Here is a 23,742-nt window from a genome sequence, read left to right as displayed (position 1 = left end):
TAAGCTCCCCTGTGCACGAGTCCGCTCCACCCGTCCACTTACAGCTTGAAGTCTAGCAACGTTGCAGGTCTGAAACGTTTACATGCATGCGTTGGTACAACAATTTTCACCTGGAAAGCAATGTGACTGGCGAAGTCAGGAAACAATTTTCTTAAAAGCGCAAAAGCAAATCTGTTCCGACAAGGAATGAAGCCCGCAACAGTCTAATTTCATTAGAGATCCACCTTGTCGGCTCATGTGGCACATTGAATGAAATGTGTGGGGGGATCTCCGGCGGCTGAGCCTGTGAAAAATGGAGCGAATCTGCTCTTTTGATGGACTGGCTGTCATTATTATTGTTAAAGCTTTGGCGAATCTATTGCTTAACTAAAAACAAATATTACGAAAGTCATGTGCTGTTTAAACAGCGTATGTCTACCAGCCGGGTAAACAGCTTGCGCGTCAAAGACAAAGATCAAGACACAGTCCCAACACCCAAAACTAGCACTTCGAACGACTTCTCCCAGTCACGGAGATCCCTTCCATCCATCGCGGCTGCTCTCAGCTACGCCAGTCCAGAGCCGCAGCCCCTCCCACCCACCGCACTGTCCATTCCACTACCCCGCGTCGGGCGTACCCATCTCCGTCTCAGCCAGTTATATCCACTCTCCGAGAGTCAGCCGTCACCACTACCCGTAATTACGGAGAGTTACAGCGGCCGTCAAAAGAACCGTCCAACGTGCGGTCACGTGCCAAACTGTTCGGTAATTACCTCCGACGGCCAGTCGGGCCAACTGTGACCAAACTGCTCCGTACCTCATGACACGCCCCTGGTCGGGAGCTCTGAGTAATGAGTCTCTGACCCTTGTGAGACCACGTCTGGCCGTCATGTCAAACGGCTTGAAACGTTAGTGGTCGGGAAGATTTATCTCGCTCATCAGCACTGGCAGCTGGTAATTCTTCTTACACTTACAGCGCAGTACATACTCTGGTGGAACCTTTAAGCAGCCTACGGTAGGCTTGGGAAGGGACGATCGGGTTCAATGTTCTCTCGCGCGGGAAAGACACATAGAACGGTAAATAGCAACATGGCCAACCAATCCCATCGAGCAGTCGGCTCATTTGGATTTGAATGGGATGAGATGAGATGAGATGAGACAGGATATGATATGATAGGATACAATGGGATGAGATGGAGAGGTAGAACAGAATCGGAATCGAGTCTGGTGCAGATGGAGAGCAACAGACGCCAATTGCTGGTAGCCGCTAGCCAAGCAGTTCCGGCTGGCCCCAGACGTGATAAACCGAGGCCGGGATAATCTGGTTTGAACCGCGATCACGCACAGGACGGCCCCATGGGACGCGAGGCGGCCTGCCCCAACCACAGACCCACTGGGTAAGCTGCGGGAAGTTACGGGAACAGTGGTCGGCCCACTGAGAGACGAAGCAAGAAGTCCGTCCGAGAAACGCCGTAAATACTGATGACTGTCCAAATAAAACATGGATAAGCATTAGGCAGGAGTGCATTGCGATAAGCCTACAGAATGGTCATACTTTATATAATGCACAAAAGACAGATACTCGTAAACGTAAACGGACATACTCGTAAACGGAGAATAGCCTCACTCTGACGATCATTTGCCAGTCAACAGGATCAAATTCAAAAGAAATCCCAGTCTGACTATTAACTACCCCTAGTAATACTCCACCGTTGAGCGCGACGCTCTTCATCCTGCTTAACATAATAACAGTTTAATTAATCTCGCTTAAATAAGAGCCCTCTCAACAAAACAGCAGCCCCATCCCACTACAACCAAACGCTACTCTCATCTAACTCTTACCTCTCGCACGCCCTTCTATCACGCCGGGGCGCACTTCGCCGCCACTCCTCGCCATCTTCTCGTTTTCCCCGCGTATTCCCCGACCGGTCTTTCAAACTGCCAGAACCATCTCCCCTCCCCCCGTCTGGAGTCACTGCCCTACTGCCCCAATCAGACCACGTACGGCCGGAATCGAACGACATCAGCCCCGGGCGGGGCGATATTCCGCACACGGTCTGCGCGGAACATCACTATAGCGGGGCGGGCGCTGGCACGGAGCGCAGACACCATCGAGTGGAAACGCAGCAGAAGATGGCGACGGGCGCATAAATGGACAGGAGAGAGGCGGGTGGGAGGGATGAAAATGACACGGAAAAAGTGATGAGATGGAGATGGGGTTGAAATGGAAATAAGATGGCACATCCTTGCATGGACACGCGATTTATTGAGCACACAGGAGAGAACGCAAAGCTATCATTTTATCGTCTGCAGAAATTTGGCACATGTTGCGATGCGTAGGAATTTGGCAACGTCGCCCGGATCCGTGACGATGAACGATGCCGCCTGCTAGCTGCGTCATATCACTGTAATCGGGAGCACGGCGAATATGAACCCTTATCAACCGCAATTACCTGCCCCGTAGTCAGCGATCAATAGAACAGAAAAACGAAATATACTCACATTTTCGGCCACCGACTTCTTGATCTTGCTGCCTGCTTCTGAGACGGTTTTGCCGGCCTTATTGAAAGCCGAGGAGAGGAAACTTCCGAATGTTTTGGCGCTCTGATTCAACTTCTCAGAAACTCCCGACATGTCGGGCATTCCCGCACCTGTGCATAGAAGGAGAAACATGTCAGAGACACTCATGCAGCAGCAAACACTGACTCAATGGACGCAGCGCACGGTTCCCAGCATTGAACAAAAATCACTGCGGCTGATACAACTTTCAATGGCAAACAGTTTTCGGTTGGGCAAGTATGGTTATCGACTACCGCTCCGGTAAAGCTGTGGTTCGTTCATGATTCCCAGAGATATTTCGCTGACTGCGCTCGAATAAGACCGTGCGGTGCAGCATACCTTCCAGGCCACTACTACCACTGCCATCTAGCGGCAAGGTTGTAAAATACTCAGCTGAGGGACTGCGACCAACGCTTTCCAAGTTGCCCAGTAGGGTGTCTCGAAAGTGGGGTCAAAAAAATTAATTCACTTCCTATAGCAAAAACCACTTGCATCTAGCCTTATTATGACATGAAATGATGATTAAAAAAAAATTCATTTAATGTTAAGAACCAGCGCACCTCGTCTATCGTAACCCTTTCCTGACAATTTCTGGCGTTGCAGTCTCCGTAGGCTTTCTTCGGTGTTATTTTCACGTAAACCGTATAAATGCATTTTCGCTTCAGCTTGCGATCTTTCAACGAACCAATACATTTGTTGCATAAACATTTACTAAAGACACTTTCCTAGCGCAACATATCCAAAAATTGCTACCTGAGTGATACTCATCCTGCTGACAGTAGGTTATGCTAAAAGCTAATATCCATGTTGCTGACTAGGTAAAATGCAGTAAGAATGCCAACACACATGATATGCCGCGTTTTCTACGTTTCTGTCTTGCTCTTGAGCGCACTCCATTCCAATTTTTTGACCGGATAAGTGGGAGGTCGAGCCTTGACTTCGCACGGCTGACATTGATATCGGCCGTCATGGCCGACACGCTTCTGCGACTCTCTTCTGCGCTAGCAGCATTCCTCTGCTTCAGGAATCATCGGAGAACATCGCTTCTCCACGGAAGCTGCGTGCGAGGAAGACTAGCGGATCCAGATTTGCGTTTTTTTTTTTTTTGGGGGGGGGGGGGCAACTCATGCAGGAGCCAAACCTAGCGTGCCCCCAAATCCTATTTTCTCATCGGATTTAGGCCACTTATTTTTCGTCACAGCCCTGACACGATGAACATTTTTTAACTAAAAAAAAATATAGAAATGGTAACCCACCCGACCCATGCCTTTATATCACTTTGTAAACACTTCACATTGCTTTTATCGACCAGTTAACCCGCTCCGGGTCGGTGCTTGGCGCAACCTTTGAGGGCCGGGAGGTGGTAAAACACCCCCTGTTTAACTTGGCTGCTGGGTCACGCACTGATTGAACCATGTTTCATTATCGTTTGGGGGGGCAACCAGGCCACTTTAGGCCTTTGGGGGGGGGGGGCATAGCCCTAAATGCCCCTTCCTGGATCCGCCAGTGTAAGAGACCATTGGAGCTGGAGGAAAGTCTGCTGGGTGGACATTCAGGACCGGGACCACGGTCTGGTTACGGGTACTTGGACCGGGCTTTGCCATGGCCTGAGAATGAATGAGGAACTTCACCACCAATGCATACATCGACAGTCGACACCATCACGAGAGTGCAATCAACACTGGCGGCCGCAGCCCCTCGAGGTGAAACTCAGCGCTCCTCCATGGGCGGCAGCGGCCGTCGTTCTCGTCCTCGGCAGGATCTGGACACGAGACGGCTCACAATTGTGGCTTGGGTACTATTATTATGGTTAGAGCAGACGAAAGTTATCACTGTGCTGCTGCCGCGGTTGGGCTCGAGGGGCTCGAGTGTCGACTACATAGGCGTCTGTGGCGCTAGCGTGTCTGGTCCGAGTTCCGACTGAGATTATGGGCTGGTGCCGGACGTGGTTTGTCCAGAGTTTAGCTGCGCTGAAGCGAAGATCGCATTACAGGCGTGACTTTAAAAAGTGTATCGACAACGTCTACACTAAATAAAGTCAATTAACTACCGACCTGAAACTACGCTTAAACTCTTCACCCACGAACTCTGCCTGAGACTTTCGTGAAAACCACCGTATTATTACTGCCACTAACACCAAGTAAAACCAATGGAGACTGCAACGCCCGAAAAGTGGGTGCAAGCTTTTGGAAATCGCGACTGCGCTTGTTGAAGACAATGGCTCATAATTTTTTAATTGCGATTTTCGAAACCACCAGACTCGATTGCAAATGTTTTGGACTATAGGCGTGTCAACTTTATTTTTCGAGACACCCTATTGCCCAGGGAGTGGTCTGGTTGATATAAGCAGCCATAAACGTCGTGGAAACTGACATCACCAATTTAAAGGTAGAAAAAGAGCCAAGAGACGTTACATTCCATGATGATATGCGAGCATGATGCAGAACAGTTGGTTGCCGCAGAAAATGCAAGCGATAAAACACGGTTCGAAAATTTGCCGATCAGTTTACCGCGCCAAGACAGATGAGGAAAAAGATAGAAAGGCAAGTAGCTGACGATACTGTCAGGCTGGAAAACCTGGCAATCCTGCGGGAGGTCCTCTTATGGCTAGCAAAGGGCCATCAGAGACCGCATTGTCTCTCCCAGACTGGTGGGTTATCTCATGCGGGAAGAGGAAGCTGTTAAATCGGTTTGAGGTTCTTCCAAGGTTATTCTTGTGATATTTGGCTCTCAGAAGACTAGCGATGACAATAACAAAATTTATGTCAAAGAGAGCCTGTGTAAAAGTATTATATTTTAGCTATGGAGGTCTTTGAAACGTGACCCCACCAGGACTAACAGCATCAGCGTGAGCCTGAAAACTGTGACTTTTAGTAACATGATTGAATCTTCTTAGCAGCGAAAACGAAATTAAAACTAAGCAAAACTAATTTCTTGGACAATAATCACATACCCAGCCCCAATGAGAATGAAGTTTGTAAAAAGCCAGCAATAGCAAACACGTATAAGACTTAAATTGTTACACTGTCTGGCATACTGACTGAGGTAATTGGCAGTCACAGAGTAACAGAAGGACCCCTGGCCGCGTCCCAGATTGGTTCGGCGCGTGTCGACTAGTCCCTCATTTCCGGACCACAAATACCTGGACACCAGAGCAGTGACGGGGTGTGGGCGGACGGAGAGCATTGGGGGTCGGAATGGATGGGAAGAGAGTGGAGAGGGGCAACTGACAGACACGCAGGACTAAGAATGGAAGGAAAACGGCAGGCCGGGGCGCACGGCAGACAAGGGACTCCGGGCAAGTGGACGGGTCCACCCGAGTCTGAAAGCCAACGGCAGGCTGATAGCCAAGGCAATGCCGCTAAGCCACAGACGGGTACAGGAGCTGAGGAAATCGGACAATTAGGGTGGCACAGACATGAGACATCTTATAACAAATACTCTTGAGATCTAAGGAAGCAATCGTCTTCTTTATCAATCATTCATCAAATAAAAAATATAAGCAAAACAAAAGCACAAAACAGATCTTGAACAAAAAATAGATAAAAACATAAAGCAGCGTCTTAAAGATAAATGATGCGTGGGTGAACCAATCCCTAGGAGCGTGCCGACATTCACAGAAAGCAATGCACCGTGATCCCGCAACCAATCAGGAATCGAGTCAGCCCATCGCTCTTCCACCCACACCACTGGCACGGCATTGGAAAAGCCGCCAATCTGCGGGGCAAATGTAGCCGCTACGGGAGGTACTTTATCCCTTTACTTTATTTATATACACTGTGCTTTATCTTATCCATCCGCCTAGGCCAGCTGATCTACCGACTTCGCCAACTGCCAATCTCTCTACTGGACCGACCGTCAGCCGTCCCGAGTGATTAGTGAAAGAGCAGTGGAAGCTGCTCCACCCATCGCTCATCACCCGAGCGTGACGGATGGAGTAGGTGGACGACTCAGATAGGCGTAGGTCGGGCGGACAAAATAAATAATTGATAATTGCTGCTCAGAGTATGATTTCCAATGGAAAGTCATTGGTTTTGATTTGGCAAAGGCGAAACTGAATGTAGATAAAATGCACCCAATGTAATTACTGTTAAACTTAAATTTTAGCCACATGCTCCTGCTTCCACATGTCTTTATCCTCATTTGCCCATCAACAAACGAACAGCCCATCAATCAGCATCAGCAAAGTACTGCGGTCAACAAATCGTTTCGCACCGCCCGTCTGCCGCCATATTTCTCTGACCTCCCGGACGCGGCGCACAAACACTCCCGTTCCTGCGTTTCCCCCGCACCGGCCACTGCCCTTCACAAGTGGCTGTTTACGTGGCGAGATGGCTTCTTTACGACGGAGCCGTGCCCGACCGAGACAATAAAACAGTGCCGATGACGGTAACTGGCCCACCTACCAGTCGACCCCCGACAACCCCGCCCGGCCTCTCGACAAGTTCATCACCCACACGAGCCCTTCGCACGCCCACTGACCCCATCGGCTACATCCACATATCCCACCGACAACACATCTCACCACACGCCCATCGTCCCATCCACCCTTTGACATACCCACCAAAGTTCTGGGCACGCCCACCACCCCTCGACACGCCCACCCAACCCCCACGACACGCCCACTCGCACCCCGCCCCCACTCCTCCACACCCCCCGCTGCACCGCGCCGCGGCCGCGGTTCACTGATCGCCCATCGATTACACAGTCCGGTTCACCTATCCAACGGCCTCCTAATGACAATCTACGGCACAATCGTACCCACAGCGCTCACTACGACTGCGCCCATACACCGGCCGGGTTTGAAGAAAATGTGGTCTACTAGCTTGCCGAGTATTGATAAACGTTTAGGCTGTGCTCGTTAGGGTAATGGAACATCTTAATTTAAAACCATATTAAAGGCCAAGAAGCTGCGAATTTCACTGCATCCTGTTTACGTCAGTTGCCTGTATCGTCTTTTGGTCGCCCCCATTCGGTATTTATCCCTCAACTTGAGCCACCTATGTCCCGCTGCGCTCTGATGCAGGGTTCTCAACTCAGCTCTCACATAGCCCCGATCTTCAGAGCCTCGCCCTGCAGATTTCCGTTCCACATGGCTCCTTTGGATCCACGGCAGTGACTGGGGCGGCCTTTATCGTCCGAATTCCTGCAATGCCATCAGCCAGTCGCAGCTGTCTGTCTCACAGGCGACAGGACGCAATCCGAACTGGAAATGCCGCTCGACCATGGAATTGAATATCTGTGGAAAACGGATGCTCCAATGATGTGGATTTGTGGAACTCACACTTGAGCAGGCTCGGGGGCTCATAAAGGCTTCGCCGAAATAATATGCTCGCGTCCGTCGGTTATTGATCCAATGATTCTCAGCGCCGGCAGATACCGGACTTAGTGGGCAGGGGTGCGAGTGAACAGGATCCCGGAGGTATCAACTAAATCGGTTCACTTCTAGGTAAAATGCATTACCTTCAGTAAAATTCTCTCTTCTAATATTTCTTACTCCGGTATATTCATTTTCGATAGTAATTTAAGGCCACTGAAGCAAGACCTAATAACGCTTAATCACTGATGCACGGTCGATTAAGTGCACTGAGTAATGACATATAATGCTCAATATGCTTGGTGAGCCTAGCATTCCTCATTTCTTATTGATGTGGTCAGGTACTGTCAGTGACAACCGTTAACAACAAAGCACTTGTCTTATAAAAGCGAGCCGTTATGACATGACAGGACATATCCATAGGGCACAAATGTGCACCGATCGAGCATGAAAAAGAACAAGAAACATGAAAGTCAACCACCGGCCGAGTCTTAGTATAAAGATGGAGGAAGAAATGGTGCTGTCCTGTAGATTGGCATGTGCGGTCCAATAACATTGAACTCTAATGCCCACGCTAAAATGTACCAACAAAACTAAGCAACTTCGACGCATGTTGGCTCATTGTGGAAAACAGAAGGAAGAAATACCGTCATATCATTGTAACTTAAAATCATTCAGAGAAACATTACACGTTCGCATTTATTTGAAGGCCATCAACAGGCACCTGGCCCGCTCGAGGAGACAGACGCTGATACAAAAGTCTAATTGATCGGCAAACAAGTGCTCAGAATGGAAGCAGTCCCCGATCAAATACATTTTGTATTTGGTCAAATATGCAATGACCAAAAATTCATTTTTGAAGAAAATGACCCAATACACAGCGATAATTGAGTTGATGATTACTATAAAAAATGAAATCTATGGCGAAAGTGAGTAGCTATAAACAAAGACACAATAAAAGCTTATGTTCTACTGCATTTTCCTGGAAGACTAGCGAAATCGTGAGTTGTTTCTGGCTTCCCAAGAGCGCTGTCAGCTTCAATGGTGTCCGTTGGGGGTTGAGACGTCGGCCTCAGTAACAATACAATTGAGCTGGCAGCAGAGCGGCGAAAATTGAATTTTATTTGTGGGGCTGCATTTCAGCAAGGCGAGCATCTAGCAAAGTTGCACTTTGCGACGCGACTGACTAGCAATCAGAGGGCTGAGGATTTTGCATCGCGCTTTTATGAACTGAACTCCCCCGGTATCACCTTTCCACTGACTAATTCATCTCCCAGAACACAAACTCAACTCACTGACCGAGCCCAGTGACCAAGGGTGTTACCGACTTAGCTTACAATTAGGCACATTTCAAGAAAATCCATAGTTGCCGACAGATGACAACCAAACCAAATCTCGCTTCTTCAGAGTTTGACAATGTTTTGCTTTAAATTCCCCTCTAAAAGTTTTGCTCCAAAGTTTTCCATGTTTAGAGTCGCATCAACGAGTTGAGCTATTTTATTAGCAATTTTATGCAAGCCAGCCGTGTGCCGGCCTCGCGGCCTGAAATATAGTTAGGGCCACAGGGTTCCACAAGTCCGGACCCAAATATATAACCGAGCGGTTCACCGTCATAAATTACCAGGAAACGAGTCCCACTATTCTGCAGCAGACGACAGCAGAAAAACCGGGCTACGCCTCGGTTCGTTTGTCCGGCGGAGAGCGGCATCGGGGCGTGTGTCAGCACAGGCGGGATCACTGTAGGAGTTCCCATTAGCGGCGGTCGACAATGCTCCGGGTTCGAGTCCGGCGCGGCGGACCGTAGCGGCAGACGGGCTCGTTAGAGACAGATACTGGAATGAAGGCCAAGTGCAACAAGCCAGCATAATGAAGCGCAGGAGTGTTCATAAGGAAAGGTCATCAAATCATCGCCGATAGATGAGTACCACAATTTGGGACAAAGGGTCGTCAGTTTGTAATTAGGAGTCGGCGGCAATTGGACATTTTGTAAGCCAATATCACATCGTGGAAAGACTAGCCATAAAATACAGCAATATGGAGCCCAGCATTTATCATTACCAATGATATTTTCATAAATGAACACACGAAACACTTCAGAAACATTCGATAAATGTATAGATTACAAGAATTGGCGATCATATTGCTCTATTCCATAGGTGGCAAACATGTATATTCCCATTGGGACACAGTTGCAGTACTACATCAAAGGCCGTTACGCCGCTGTCAGTAGCCCATCTCCCCTCCATTTCTGCAGCCATATATCGCTCAGAGGCTGCCATATGACCTTCACCGTCACACAAAGACCGGCAGATCGCCGCTGCAAAACACAGCGAACGGCGCAGGTGTGCGGAAACTTGGTGTCACGTTCAGTCACACCGTCTACAGAGGCCAACATAACTACGATGGAACTCTAAATGAGGCTCATTGCTCAGTCAAGGGAGACCAAATAAAGAGCTGATGACGCGTTGATCGGCTATTGTTTCAATCAGACAGAGATATTAGATTACAGCCTTGCAACCGCTTACTCTGTCGATGGATCGTCGCCGTCCCCGGCGGCAGCAATTCGACCGCAATATTACCGGCCACCACCCCGAAACAAGCACCAATGTTCTCAAGCTGCCACTGAGTAGCGGTCAGTTTGACTGTAGTCGACAATTCAGTACGAGTCTACAAGTTCCAACCGAGGCGGGAGGAGGGCTGGGGTGCTGTTGCCACCAGAGCCGATAGTGATACCGTCCCCAGTCGGGTGGGTTAGGCAGCGGGGGAGGGACAACTCGAGCGTCAGTGCAGTGACATGAGTCAGCAGTATTGGACACCGCGATACACATTACATATACAATCCCGGGCAGCGCTGCATGCCTAACATTCAGTGCAATAACAGTTAATCCGACAGCGGGCATGGCGTAAGCAGAGGGCGTAACGGATACCGGGGCACCGCATCCTCCCCTGAACAGTTCTACGCCGGCACAGAATGACTACCGGGCTGGAACTGCAAATTCATCATCATGGAGTATAACTGCCAGTCGGGACACTAACGAACGCGAGACCCAAATTGCAAAACGCGAGACCCAAATTGCAAATGGGTGACAAACGCCGGGAAACAGGTAGATACTGATGCCATAGGTAGACGATTGCTTTAAAATCATCATTCGTAATTCGGTATTCAATGAATTATGAATGAATCAATGAATCAATCAGTCAATCAATCAATCAATCAATCAATTTACCAGTAAAGGAAGAGTTTAGTTTAAAGTTAAAAAAAACATGAGTTATGGCATGTTTAATTTCGACTGTATCACGAACGCAATTCATAAAGGAGGTGGCACAAGAAGCCAAAAGGCCGAACAATTTCAATGACGATTATCCCGTAAAGCCGTCGACGTCCGCAGTTTCCCCAAATGTCATCAGTCCAGCTCGATGCCAATTCGGGGGCCCTCACAGTGAAGATGCAGTCTATCGGTACCTCTCCCGCTCTATCGCCAGTGGGTACGAGCCGACACAGCTCCCTACCGAGCCCCGGGACGCGCAATAAGCGCTACACCACGCCGACATCAATACAGCTACCGGACGGCGCCGTCAAAGCCTTCTCGCCGTCCGTGGGCGTCGCCAAGTTGGAACTCTGCGCCCGAAACGGGCCGGCGAGCGGCACGGGCCGACCGTGATTACGCCCCGAGGGAGCGCGCGGCTCGTGTGGCCGTCAGTCCCCCCTGACGGTGTCAATACAGCCGCAGACGTGCCACAAATACACGGCGCCCGGAGGGCGTCAATTACCAGACGGACGTCGTTAACCGCTGATGGAGCCGCGGACGACCGACTATAATGGTCCGAGACGCCGTCAGACTCTGATATTGACGGTAAAACTTGGCCGAACGTCACCTCGGAAACACAGCTCAGCGGGTGGAGCTGCAGGCGTCAGAAGTCGACAAGGCAACAACTTTTTTACTCGGAATCGCACTCGTGACAGAGCACGCTACATTTTATGTTCAGATAAGCGATCATCCGTGGACATTGACATATGATTCTCAAAGCATGCAGTTTAATATGGCCCTTCCGGCTTCACGATGCTACCAGTTGGGGTTTATGGACCACTAAGGAACAAGTAAACATAGTAAAGATCCCTTAATACACATGGACGGTGATCCATGGCAAGCTGTCCACTTCCGCAGGCCATGGCAGCGCCGCTGTGGCTAATGATATTGCCTGCAATCAATCCGTGGCACTGTGTTTACTGTCCAGTTTAATAAATAAGCCTGGCTGAGCCGGGTTCAGCGACTAAATCTCGACACCGCCAGCCAACATAATACTCAACGGACAACGGCGCCATCGTCCAAATGGATGCATCGCGTGTGACCAGCTTTGGCTGGCGTGTGGGCCTCCGCAAAACTGGCTTTGTGCTTTGTAGGGATATAACTGGGCAAATGGGAACAACACAGCGTTCGCAGTGAGACAATAAGATTAACAAAATAATGCTACACAACAAACACAAGAGCAATCTCTTGTCTTCTATCTCTACTCGTATTGCCCGTCCGATCCCTCCATATAGCCTGGCCCGAGCTCAGACATCCGACCACCCGACCCGTCCTCTGGCGGACACCGGCCCACACGGACATCCGTCAGCGCCGTTATTAGTCCTTCTCCGTGCCCCACGCGCCCCTCACCGAGCCAGGCACCCACTTCAGTCCGACGGCCACTCGCGCTGAGCGTCCCTACTCGGCAGCCTACCGCGGCACGGCCGGCCTCTATTGACCCCGGGAATGTCGGCACGGCCGCCGCCCGACCAGGCCCTCGGGCGGAAGCAGTCACGTGTGCCGCGCTGGGCGGGGTAAATGGACGGGGCACGACCTCGAAAAGTCAGCCGCGGACCATGAAAATCGATCCTACAGTTTCGGCTGGCGTCTGGCATCGTGTGATGGATCAGACCCGTATGCATGCTATGCTAGAGGTTTGCTGAGGGATAGCACAGCAGAAACCTCGCGGTGTACTAATACATAAATGGATACAACTGCTGCAGCGAATGGGTTGAAGTACGTAGGTACAGCCCTCTGCTCACTGCGTGGTAGGTATACGTTACACACAGCAATATCGACCTACGTTCTTACTTAAAGCGACGGAGATGCATAATGATACTCTGGAAATGTCCATAACAACTTTTTGCACCCGGGGCATTCCACGTCAAATCAAACACCGAAATCCGTCATCCCCTTCGATTTTTCTGAAAATTTGTAGGCAGACTGGGCATGGTTCAAAACTGAGTTACGTATAATATTTTCGAAATTTGATAACGTATCGCTGAGATATAGGTCATCGAATATAGCGAAAAATGCCACACATCAATTTTTTAAATGGCTATATCTCTGGTTCCTTTTCTGGTATCAAAATGATATTAACAGGGTCTTATAGGCAATTGATAAGGCTTTGATTTTTAATTATAGAATTAAATTGAAGTGACCTTGAAATGCATTTAACCTTGAATTAAAACAGAAAAATTTAAATAGCAAAAAACACGTCACCTTCGATTTGGGTAATTTTTACATATTATGTCCGTCATAATGTTCCTAACCATCTGTGAAAAAATTGGAGTGGGCCATTCATAACTTTCGCGGCAAACGCCGTTTTCATGCATCAACATCACGCAACCGCGCGTGACCTTGAAAGACAGAGTCAAGACATTCTTGCTTGTGTACACTTTCTGAAATGAATGATTGTTGATTAGTGATATCCCAAACTCTGCGAGAATGGAAATGCATAGTCATCGTAGTCAAGCATTCACGTTCCATAGTAAAAGTGTCTCAGGCAAACGGTATTTTGCGGTGAATTTTGAGCCGTGTGGAAATGCATCATGAAGTAAATTCAACGAAAACATTATCACGCAACTATATCTTCACGTCTTTTGATCTTCACTATACGAAAGAACATACATTTTTTAGTATGTATGGGGAATTTCTAGTTAATCCAATAATAAATATGGCAGTTAGAGTCCTGCTAAGAGTAACATGTCGCCGGCTGAGGCGGGCTCGGCCGATGCGGGAAACGCAGCAATCACAATTTTGTGTTTACACGTTCATATTTCAATTGTTTACCAACCGATTTTCAAAATTCTTTCACCATAAGATTGCCTGTACATTTCTTAGTCTTCTCACAAAATTTGACGCGAATCAAACGTAATCAGCGGTAGGGAGCACGATGTAAAGACGGAACCGTTCCGTTCCGTCCCGGCACAGTCTACAATTCAGGCGGCGCGCAGCGGTCGGCGCCAGCTGCCGAGTCGCCGCGCTGCTGCGGCGGCAGGATGTTCACTTTACACCGCTATTACTAGAACAGCTGTGAACCGATTTTCTTATTGCTTGCACGATGAGATGTCCAGTTCAATTCTTGACAGGTAGCCATAATTAATTTCGCATTACTCTTATGAGATATTGGCGAAAAACAGGAGGGGGTGGGCGAAATTCGTTCTTTTCCCTCCACTGCGCGTGCTAACATACGTTTGCATATGTGCAATTTTCTTCAAAACTTATGGATGGCCCACTCTAATTTTTTCACAAGTTGTTAAGAATATGGTAGGCAATAAAATATATGAAAATGAGCCAAATCGAAGGTGACGTGTTTTTTGCTATTTCAATATTTGTGCTTAAGAACAGAGTTAAGCAAATTTCAAGGTCATATATTTAAGTAGGTGCAATCCTAAACAAATGCTTAAGAAATTACCTGAACAGTAAGGTTTATTTCATTCAAATCAAACAAGTACAACCAAAGTTATGGTCGCTCAAAAATGTAAAGATGCAACATTTTGTAAAAATTTGATGCCCTATATTTAGAAGACCTGTGGTCAGAATGTGCAAAAAACATCAATGTAATGTCCGGGGCCACACAGGAACTCGCTCACAAATTTATAATGAAATCGCTGATGGTAAGGTGCAAAACAGCCGATTTTTGTTCGATTTGACGTGGAATGCCCCACCCGTCCTAAAAGTGGCACGTTTGAAAGCTCCGTATATTTCCAGATATCAGGGAAAATGTTAATTTTCAGCTATTTGCTCTGCCCCGAATCAGATTGAGCCTGACTGCGCCACTTCCAATGGGAAAGTCCAAATTGAGCCTGGCGAGGGGAGGTCGGAGTTTTACGCACGCTGCCGAGATACGCACGTTTGTTGTGATAGCTCGCACTGCCTGGGTAGAGGCTATTCACTACGGCTGATAGGGGAGGGGAGCCCTCGGGTATCCAGCGGTAGGTCAAAGTTCACAGAAACTGGCCGCCGGGGCACAATGATGGTCACCTGGGCTGCGGACCACAGCTGGACTTCGGACCTCTCCCCATCCCCTACCCCAGTCGACCCGAGACGGGTCACGGCGTGCCCTCGGGGTCGACAGGGTGTGTGGGGCGCCGGCGGTATGGCCAGCGGTTGGTGTTTTTGAGGTGGTGTCTGCGGATTATGAGCTAACGGGCGAAGCAAAGTATTTTCACTAAAACGGAAAAAAAATCTTAGTATGAGCGGCCCGACCTGTAACGATTTTGAGAGGTTTATATAAAAGCAACCACTGGGCTGATTGACCTGCGGTCTGTTTTTTTCTTTTTTTTTTTTTTTGCTGGGCAGCCTAATATCCCTTCTAGGCCGCAATTAACTTCTATTGACAGGGCTGCGGAGTCGATGATTTTTTTAGGACTGACTCCGACTCTGGCTCCGCAGACCTGGCAGGGCCGAGGAGGCGGCAGATTTTCGGTGACTCCGACTCCGGTCTCGGTTTCCAAAATCGACTCCGACTCCGACTGCGACTCCGGTCACAGCTGTCGACTCCAACCGATTCCGACTTCGGCTTCGACTCCCACTCCGACTCCGCAGCCCTGTATATTTATAAATCTAAAGGCGTCTGTCGTGGCACGTGCCATGTGAAAAGTTAAGGGTGCTCAAATTCTTTTCCTTAAAGGGACCCTCCCACCTTAAAAAAGTTAATGAATTGGCATGAAAGTGATGTCGCTCGGTTCAGAAAGAGCAAAAACGAATATCTACCAAATTTCATCGAAAAATATTCACTGGTTTTCAAGATATTAGACTTTTACTTCTGTTTACTTTTTGGGATCTCCGCTGTTCTTAGCGACTTTATTTGAAAATGCGGCATTTGTTGCGCGCAAAGCAGCATATACCACCACGTGCTACAAAACGTTTTAGTCAAACATTTAAAAATCGTTAGATATCTGCGCTGACGTCACACATTCAGAGGGGTATTCTTATGCATTAGCCCCTCTGAATCAAAATGCTGCAATTTTGAAATTCAATGTTTCCGATTTAACCCTCGCCCATGTAGGGTTGGTGCAACCCCCCCCCCCCCCCCCCTGAGGTTTTTATTAGCTACACGCCGAACCTTTTCAGATAGCCTGCTCAAATTTTCAGTACCCTTTGGGGCATCCTTTGCGCAACTTTTGGTAAAAAAAAATGTCAAGGTCATGTCAGGTCACGGAGTTATGACGTCATAAAGGGAACAACCTCCGGCCAGATTTACGCTAAATTGGAGATTGCTTCACAATGGTATACATAAATGCCGACTGACCTGACACACTGATGGATTGTTTTAGAATCATAACTGGCTGATTTGACATTGGCACAATGTCCGTTGACCTTTTCAAGGTTACTAAAGGTCAAGGTCAGGTCAGTGACCTCGGTTGACCTGTAATGACTTCTTGCACTTGTATGCATTTTCGGGGTATTTTGATGCCCTGAATTCGAATTTGCTATCCATTTCAGGCATCGTCAGTTGTTTCTTGTAGTTCATTTTGGGTCAGGGTCAGGTCAGTGACGTCACACGCCTGACGTGACCCAATGCACAAATGACCTTGCAGACTTCCGATGCTCCCAACGCATCATTTGTAGAGTTATGACATCGAAATACACACCAAACGATAGACAATTGATCAAGGATCACGATAGTGAAGGTTTCAAGTCGATATCTCTTACCGTTTTGCCGCAATCGGCGCGGAAATCTGAAAAAGTTAGATTTTTCCGAAAATTTGACCTTTGACCGGTCATAAGTAGGTCAAATGTTGACCTAGGACCAAAAAATATACCACCAATCGCGAGATCTCGTTGAGAGCAATCCGTTGGTTTTTTCCGCTAAGCTCTACGACGCTCCGTTTTCAAACGCCAGGGGGGGGGGGTCGCACCAACCCCCCCCCCCCTGCATGGGCGAAGGTGGCAAAACACCGTTTACGGGCGAGGGTTAAGGCATTTCTCGATGTTGTGAGTGCCGAAACCGGTAATTGTGAGCCAGGGACCCCATTTTGGCTATCTCAACTCAAATCTAATGTTAAGGTGGGAGGGTCCCTTTAAGTATAGCGCCTTCGAAAGACCTATAGTAAAGGCCTTTCAAAAGGATATATATTATAAGATATCTTACCAGCGCTGGGGAGAGGGGGTTGGGGGGTTGGACGTATCCTGCGTTTTTCGCAGATATTAAGTAAAAAAAAAAACGGCAGCGCAGAGCAAAACCGTTTTCGGCACACCTCTTAATATTTTTGTCCGACTCAACTCTGACTCAACTCAACAGCTCAACATTTTATCCGACTCGACTCAAACCTGACTCATTTGAGTCAGAGTTGAGTCAAATTTCTGACTCGACTCATGAGTCAAGCACAACCCTGGTCATAGCCACATTGACTGAACGATCGCCTTGAAACTTTGAGCGATTGATAAGAGCGATGTGCATTAAATGTTAATTTCGTAATTTTGATATCGCTGAGCTAAGTTCAGGACAATCTGCGACCTCGCTATTTTTGGTCAGTTGGAGAAAATTGAAATACGTATTACAAGACAAACGGTGTTCTAAACACTCTCAAATATAATGACACCAGTAAACTTGACACACTGAATAAGACAATAGCACATGGGAACCTTACTTATGTCCCCGAGGTCATCGCAGGTCATGAAAGGTCCCCGGCGGTTTTTGCCTTTGATTAGAGCGATGAAAACATCTTCGATGTGCTTAGGTCGACGATGCGCATTGACTGATGCGCAACATGACCTCTTCCGGACAGGGCATGACCTTGAACTTGTTCGTTCCTTGCTTGAGTCAAAAGTGTTTAAAGGTCTATCGAACGCGCTTTTCTACGGCACTGCATCAATATTGGTTCATTTGAGTTATGCGCCGGTGTTTCAGAAGCACCACTTCACCTTTGTTGACATCTGGTGACCTAACCGTTAACCTGACCTATAAACTGATCGAATTATTTTCGTCTTGATTTTGAACGTTGTTTCAAATGTCGCTTACCGTGTGTTGCTACGTGGCCCATAGACTTAGTTAACCCTCGCCCGTATTGTTGTTTAGCCAGCCACGAACGTATAGGGGGGGGGGGGGGGTTCGTTGGATACCCCTTGCCGTTTGGCCTCTAATGGACTTAGAGCTTCGCGGACAAAACGAGCGTGTTGTTGGTGACGAGAGGAAACAAAAAATGTCTATTTTTAAGGTCCTAGATCATAAGTTGACCTTCCAGGTCAGGTCAATGACCCAAAAATCGGAACAATGGAAACTGTTAGAACGTCGTTAAGCGTGGCTGCTAGGTTTTTTTCGGGGTGCTAATCACAAATATCATTTAAGGTTTGATCAAACATGATGTCTTCACGCATTTAGGCCAGGTAGGGTCAGGTCAGGTCAGGTCAACCAGTAGGTTTTTGCCGGGTATCTATAGTTGGTGTCAACTGCCACTCACAGCTCCGCAACATGTTACAAAGGCACCAAAACTGCTTCTTAAAGGTAGTGTGCCAGCTTTCTTGGACCGTATGGAGTTAATGGCCCAGATAAGGAGAACCGGATTTTTAGAACTTATCCATACCTTCAAAACTCATGGAAACGTCTTAAATTCTTCAAATTTTGAGTACCCCAGTGCGAAATTCGCCCCGACGGGTTGTCGGTCGTACCCCAACCACATTTCACACCACTATGAACAATAAATGCACACACTGAAATCGCTACTACCGATATGCTCATCCAATCAAGTTTCGATAAACCCGTTCATCATCATCTCCTGCGGTTTCGAACACGCCTGTTAGGTGGCTTCTGATGCTCGTCGAGGTCGGAATTTCCAAATACGCGTGGTGCGTCGGGCCGCGCGCTCTGACTTCGGCCAAGAAAAATGCGTCAGCTGATCATTGTCATTTCTGCCACTTGCGTGTGGTGAAATGGGGTCATAACTTATAAGACGGCTTTTTCATATCAATTATTTTACATAAAATCATATTTCAAACCATAAATAATGTTCGACAGCCAAATAAAAGAAACAATACCAATACGGGCTTACAGTTTAAGGTTCGACATTGTGTTGCCTACGATTAGACAGCTGATAACTCATTCCCGTACGTCGTATGGTCGTAACACTATAATGACCTTTGCTTATTGTCACAAGTGCGCCGCATTCGCGATTGTTGCCCGACGCCTGTTTGCAGGTGAGCCCACTACAGTTGTTATACATATCTAAAAACCGATAAACTTTTAGGCGAAAAAGGCACTATTCCAGGCCCATTTTTGATTTTTTTTGCGATATTAGGTAAAAACAGAAGCTTCTTATCCTAGGAAAAATAAAATGGGAAATCTTTCAAAGGTGGCACACTACCTTTAAATGTTCAAATGGATGCTAAATTCTAAATGAGCTCCAAAAACTGTCCTAGACACGTGTAAAACTCGAAAAGTGAATCAAGGTCACCGAAGTTCAATGACCTAACCTGATTTTCACGTGACCTTGACACCAACCTTTAACAATCCTGAAAATGGCTAATTCATTCCTAGTCCCTGTGCTTTAGAACGGCCTGGTCGGGTCGCGCCAGACTGTCTGGATCGGCTTCTGGCCGAGACATAGCTTCGGGCTATTGACCCGAGTGACCCCGGCCCGCGTCCACCTCCCTGCCCCACGGAACCGGCCGACTGGCCCGCCGACCGGTTTAGCCTCTGCGCTGGTCACCGACTCATGCCTGTTTACGCACCCAACTCGCACTACCATTCCGTAGTAAGCGGCTGTCAGCTGAGCTCATTGAAGGCATGGCAGGGACGGTTCTAGGAGGGGGGCAAAAAAAACTTAGTCTCAGGACGGAAAATACAGACTTCTGTGTATTGTAGCCACACGGAGAGGTGGGTCTAGTCAACAAGGGGTTTAAACAAAGTCGTGTGATATTGCGCGTCCCTCCGTTAGGACTTCCGCGCACTCGGTAGCAGAGCCTTTTAGATATTGGCCGGTTTCGCTGAAGCAAGTATAACCTACCACGCAGTGAGCAGAGGGCTGTACGCTTGAATCACAACCATACCATGCCTTCTCATAGTTATCATGCATACATAAAGGTCAGCGAATCAAACCCTCAAACGTGGCGGTGTTCGAAGATTTAATTTTGATGTGAAGGTTACCCTTTAATACTCTGAAAGTATTAATTGAAAATGGAATGGATAGTGGAAAAGAAGTTTCAAATTTTGACATCAAATACGGGAGCTACACACATCACCCTTCAAACCGCGGCTTCAGCCCTTCAAATAAGCGACCAAATGGTGAAACTGATATTCGCTGATTAATACGCAAGTTTTCGCTTCAGATGTAATTGTAAACGGCAATTTATCACGGAACTGCCCGAATTACGGTCATTTGCCACATAAAGTCGAGAAGAGCTCGCGTAATTGCCTGTCAATCGCATTCAATTTCATATATTACGGAAACTGCCGAGCCTAAATGCATGCTATCCTCTAGCAATTACCCTAGAGCGGTTATCACTATTAATCGAGATTCCGATAGACGTGTCGGTATGCTTCGAGGTTTAAATAAATTCAATGCCATACATGTCTGCAATTTTGCATTGTGTGCACTGCTTCAAGTCCAAGAAGGGAAGCAGAAACTAAACTATATTGTAGTTGAGTTTCGACTACACTACAACTACACTATAACTGAGTGTAGTTGAGTGCGGTCAAAATTTCGCGCAGAATATCGACCGTGTCACTGTCCACTATGTTCCCATTAACCAGGATCACCAGTGTGTCAGACATACCATTCGTGTCACCACTATCACCAATTTCACCATTGCTCAGGGTCACCAAGTCACCGGCAACGTCCGCTTAGCCCGCGCCCTGGTGGGGGGGGGGGAGGGGCTATTTTTTGCCCCCTCCAGACTTTTCGATATATCTCCAGAACCGCTGCGCCGATCGTCATCAAACTTTCAGTACCCTCTCGGACATCAATTTTACACATTGTGACCAAAAATTTTCCAAAGGCTATGATAGGTTGGCCGGAAATGACGTCAGAGTGACGTCATGTTCTGCCGTTTTCGACCCAAAAAAAGGGTTTCGCGGGAAGAGCTGTCAGGCCTATAGCTTTGCAAATACAGAAAAACAATAAAGACATAAAAGCTGTAGAATTGACAGGGCTACAAAACTGCTATCTCGGATTTTTGAATTTTTTGGATTTTGACCCCCAATGATAAAAAAAATAGATTTTTTGAATATCATAGCCGAAAAATCCAGAAAGTTTTTGGAATTTCGCAAAAACCGGAACATATGTGATAGTCCTTACCGCGTTCTATCCACATATTAAATTTGAGATTGATACCACTTTTTTGGCGAAGTTATAGCGAAAAAAACTGTTCAAAATTGATGACGTCAAATTTTCAAACTCAATTTTTAGCAATTCTAGACCCCGTAGCGCAAAACAAAGACCACCATTAGACTCCCCGTGACGAGCTGCATCGAATCAATACCCATTTTATGCAAAACTGTCAACTTTAAAATTTGACCTTTCTTGACCTGACCTTGACCTGGCCTTCACCAGAAAGTGACCTGAGCCGTACCTGATAGTCTTATAACCAACACCATTGAGTTGGAAATGAAAAATTGGCCATAAAACATGCATCGCACATTGCACATTGCACAACCTTAGTACCTACCTAAAGTTAGGTTCATGTGACCTGACCTGTGACCCTTGGTGACCTGACCTGTGACATGACCTGGTATTGTCAGTGACGTCGTCTTATAGCAACATATGTACTAGGCAACTGACGCCATATCGCTGATTCTCGACAAAATGCGTTTTCTTCGGTGTTATTCATTCCCTAACATGGTCATCTATGACCCGTGAACGGTGAAACATGTCATCTTTGACCTGACCTGTGACGTCATCGGTGACCCCGAGGTCAATGAAATTTGGTTTCCTTCGACAAATTTGACAGGCCTTTCGAACGCCGTTTGAATTTTGCGGATCCGTCAAGTAGTTTCGGAGATACGAGGGGGGCAAAAAATAGCCCCCCCCCCCCCCCACCAGGTCGCGTTATAAACAGACCCCACCAGGGCGCGGGTTAGTCCATACCGACAGCCCGTCATGTGCCGACGATGTTTACCCATATGGTCCCTAGTGCTTACCGATGGCGTTTCCGTCGTGTGTCGGCGAGGCCCCCGGCGAGCTGACGTTGCTGTCTGCCCCCTCGGTGGTGCTGGCGGCACACACAGCACACAGGGTCACACAAAAGTAACACAGGTAACAGCGATGATGATAATGATTTGGTGTTTTAGGGCGCACCAGCAACGAGGCTATATGGCGCCCATAACCAACCATTCCTCCTCAAAGTCGGGGGTTACAAATCACCTGAAGCCCAGAGACCGTGATGAACGAAAAACGGCGAGAGGAATCAAGCAAAGGGGAATCGTCGCAGAGAAGAGTTCTCGAGAGCTGGGGGCCACGCAAACCCAAAAACGCGAATAGACCCAGGACACACAGGTAACAACAAGGAGACACAGGACAGAAACAGACATCCGTCATATAAGAGCAGAATATAACCACAGTGTGCCTCGATAGCTCAAGAGCGCCCCGACGACGGCAGACACCCTCATAGAAGACCCCGCTACACGCTGGTCAAATGATCCACACCCGTTAAAGGAAGACTGCCACCTTCAAAAAGTTTTCTCAGATCGGCCTATGATTTATTCCCTGGATAAAACAAAATTTTAGAATTCACCTGACAAAGTATCATCACGTGAATCGCGAAAAAATTATCGATTATCATACAATTATCAATCGGTTAATGTCTAGCGACAATGTTTACACATCACTAGACTTCAAGGTCATAAGATTATTACATTTTATTTGAAAAAGTAAGGTATTTTATTATTTACTAATATATGATTTCATAAGAAATTGGACATGTTTAATTTATTTTGCATTTAACTTCGTAAAACATTTAAAAATCATGGCTCATTTGGAATGGGTCTGCTGGCCCATGTTAAACCCCATTTCCCACACTTTTTTGGAAAAAAATGAACTACTGAATATATAAGTTTAACTTTTATTTTGACACTCCAAAATTCTTCTCTGATCTCGAAACAATCAAAGTTTTGACATATATTTGCCAAAAGATAAGAAAATTCATGTTTCAAAGTTATCGATAAACAGTAGAGATGTCGGTTTTCTTGGACTAAAAAAATGGCATCAAACTGAACTTTGGTCTCCGATTTCTCGCAAACGGGTTCGAATTTCGGAAAACCGACTTCAGTCTGGGACATAGGTGGCTCAGCTCTAGTGAAAACCGTTTTGTGAAAAAAGGTGGCAGTCTACCTTTAAGAGGGCCTCCATTGTGCACTGATTGATCGTTCAGTAGCTTAGAGGATCCTGCCATGCGCACGGTAAGCTCTTCAGTACTCTTCGGTAGCCTTGTAAAATGGCTTTCGACTCTGCAGGAATATCTGCCTCGACCTTTGGCATGGAACAGTTCTGTTCCAGACCACTTGACTAGCAGTTCCATCACTGTACGACTATCAGACATCAGCTGGGTTAGACGGGTTAGACGCTGAAACTCAATATAAAAGACAGAAAAATGTGAGAGATAATGTCCATCGTTCCCTTCATTCGGGGGTCTGGATCCAACTCGCACTACGCAGTGGACG

The 23,742-nt window shown here is 47.4% G+C and overlaps 1 protein-coding gene across 2 annotated transcripts in view; it reads right to left on the bottom strand.

Annotated features, from left to right (window-relative positions):
• Positions 1-23,742, bottom strand: part of LOC122371768 (synapse-associated protein of 47 kDa-like) — a 56,623-nt gene that overhangs the window by 29,407 nt on the left and 3,474 nt on the right. For both annotated transcript variants that reach the window (XM_043348449.1, XM_043348441.1), the window contains exons 2-3: positions 22,225-22,295; positions 2,481-2,629 (exon numbers count right to left, since the gene is read on the bottom strand). In XM_043348449.1, the coding sequence (XP_043204384.1) occupies positions 2,481-2,629; positions 22,225-22,295 (220 nt within the window). The remainder of the gene's footprint in view (positions 1-2,480; positions 2,630-22,224; positions 22,296-23,742) is intronic.

This window comes from Amphibalanus amphitrite, unplaced genomic scaffold, assembly GCF_019059575.1.
Source record: "Amphibalanus amphitrite isolate SeventyFive unplaced genomic scaffold, NRLGWU_Aamphi_draft 000036F_arrow, whole genome shotgun sequence".
Lineage (NCBI taxonomy): Eukaryota > Metazoa > Arthropoda > Thecostraca > Balanomorpha > Balanidae > Amphibalanus > Amphibalanus amphitrite.
Note: the sequence above shows the minus strand (reverse complement) of the source record. Positions and strands in the feature narration are given on the sequence as shown.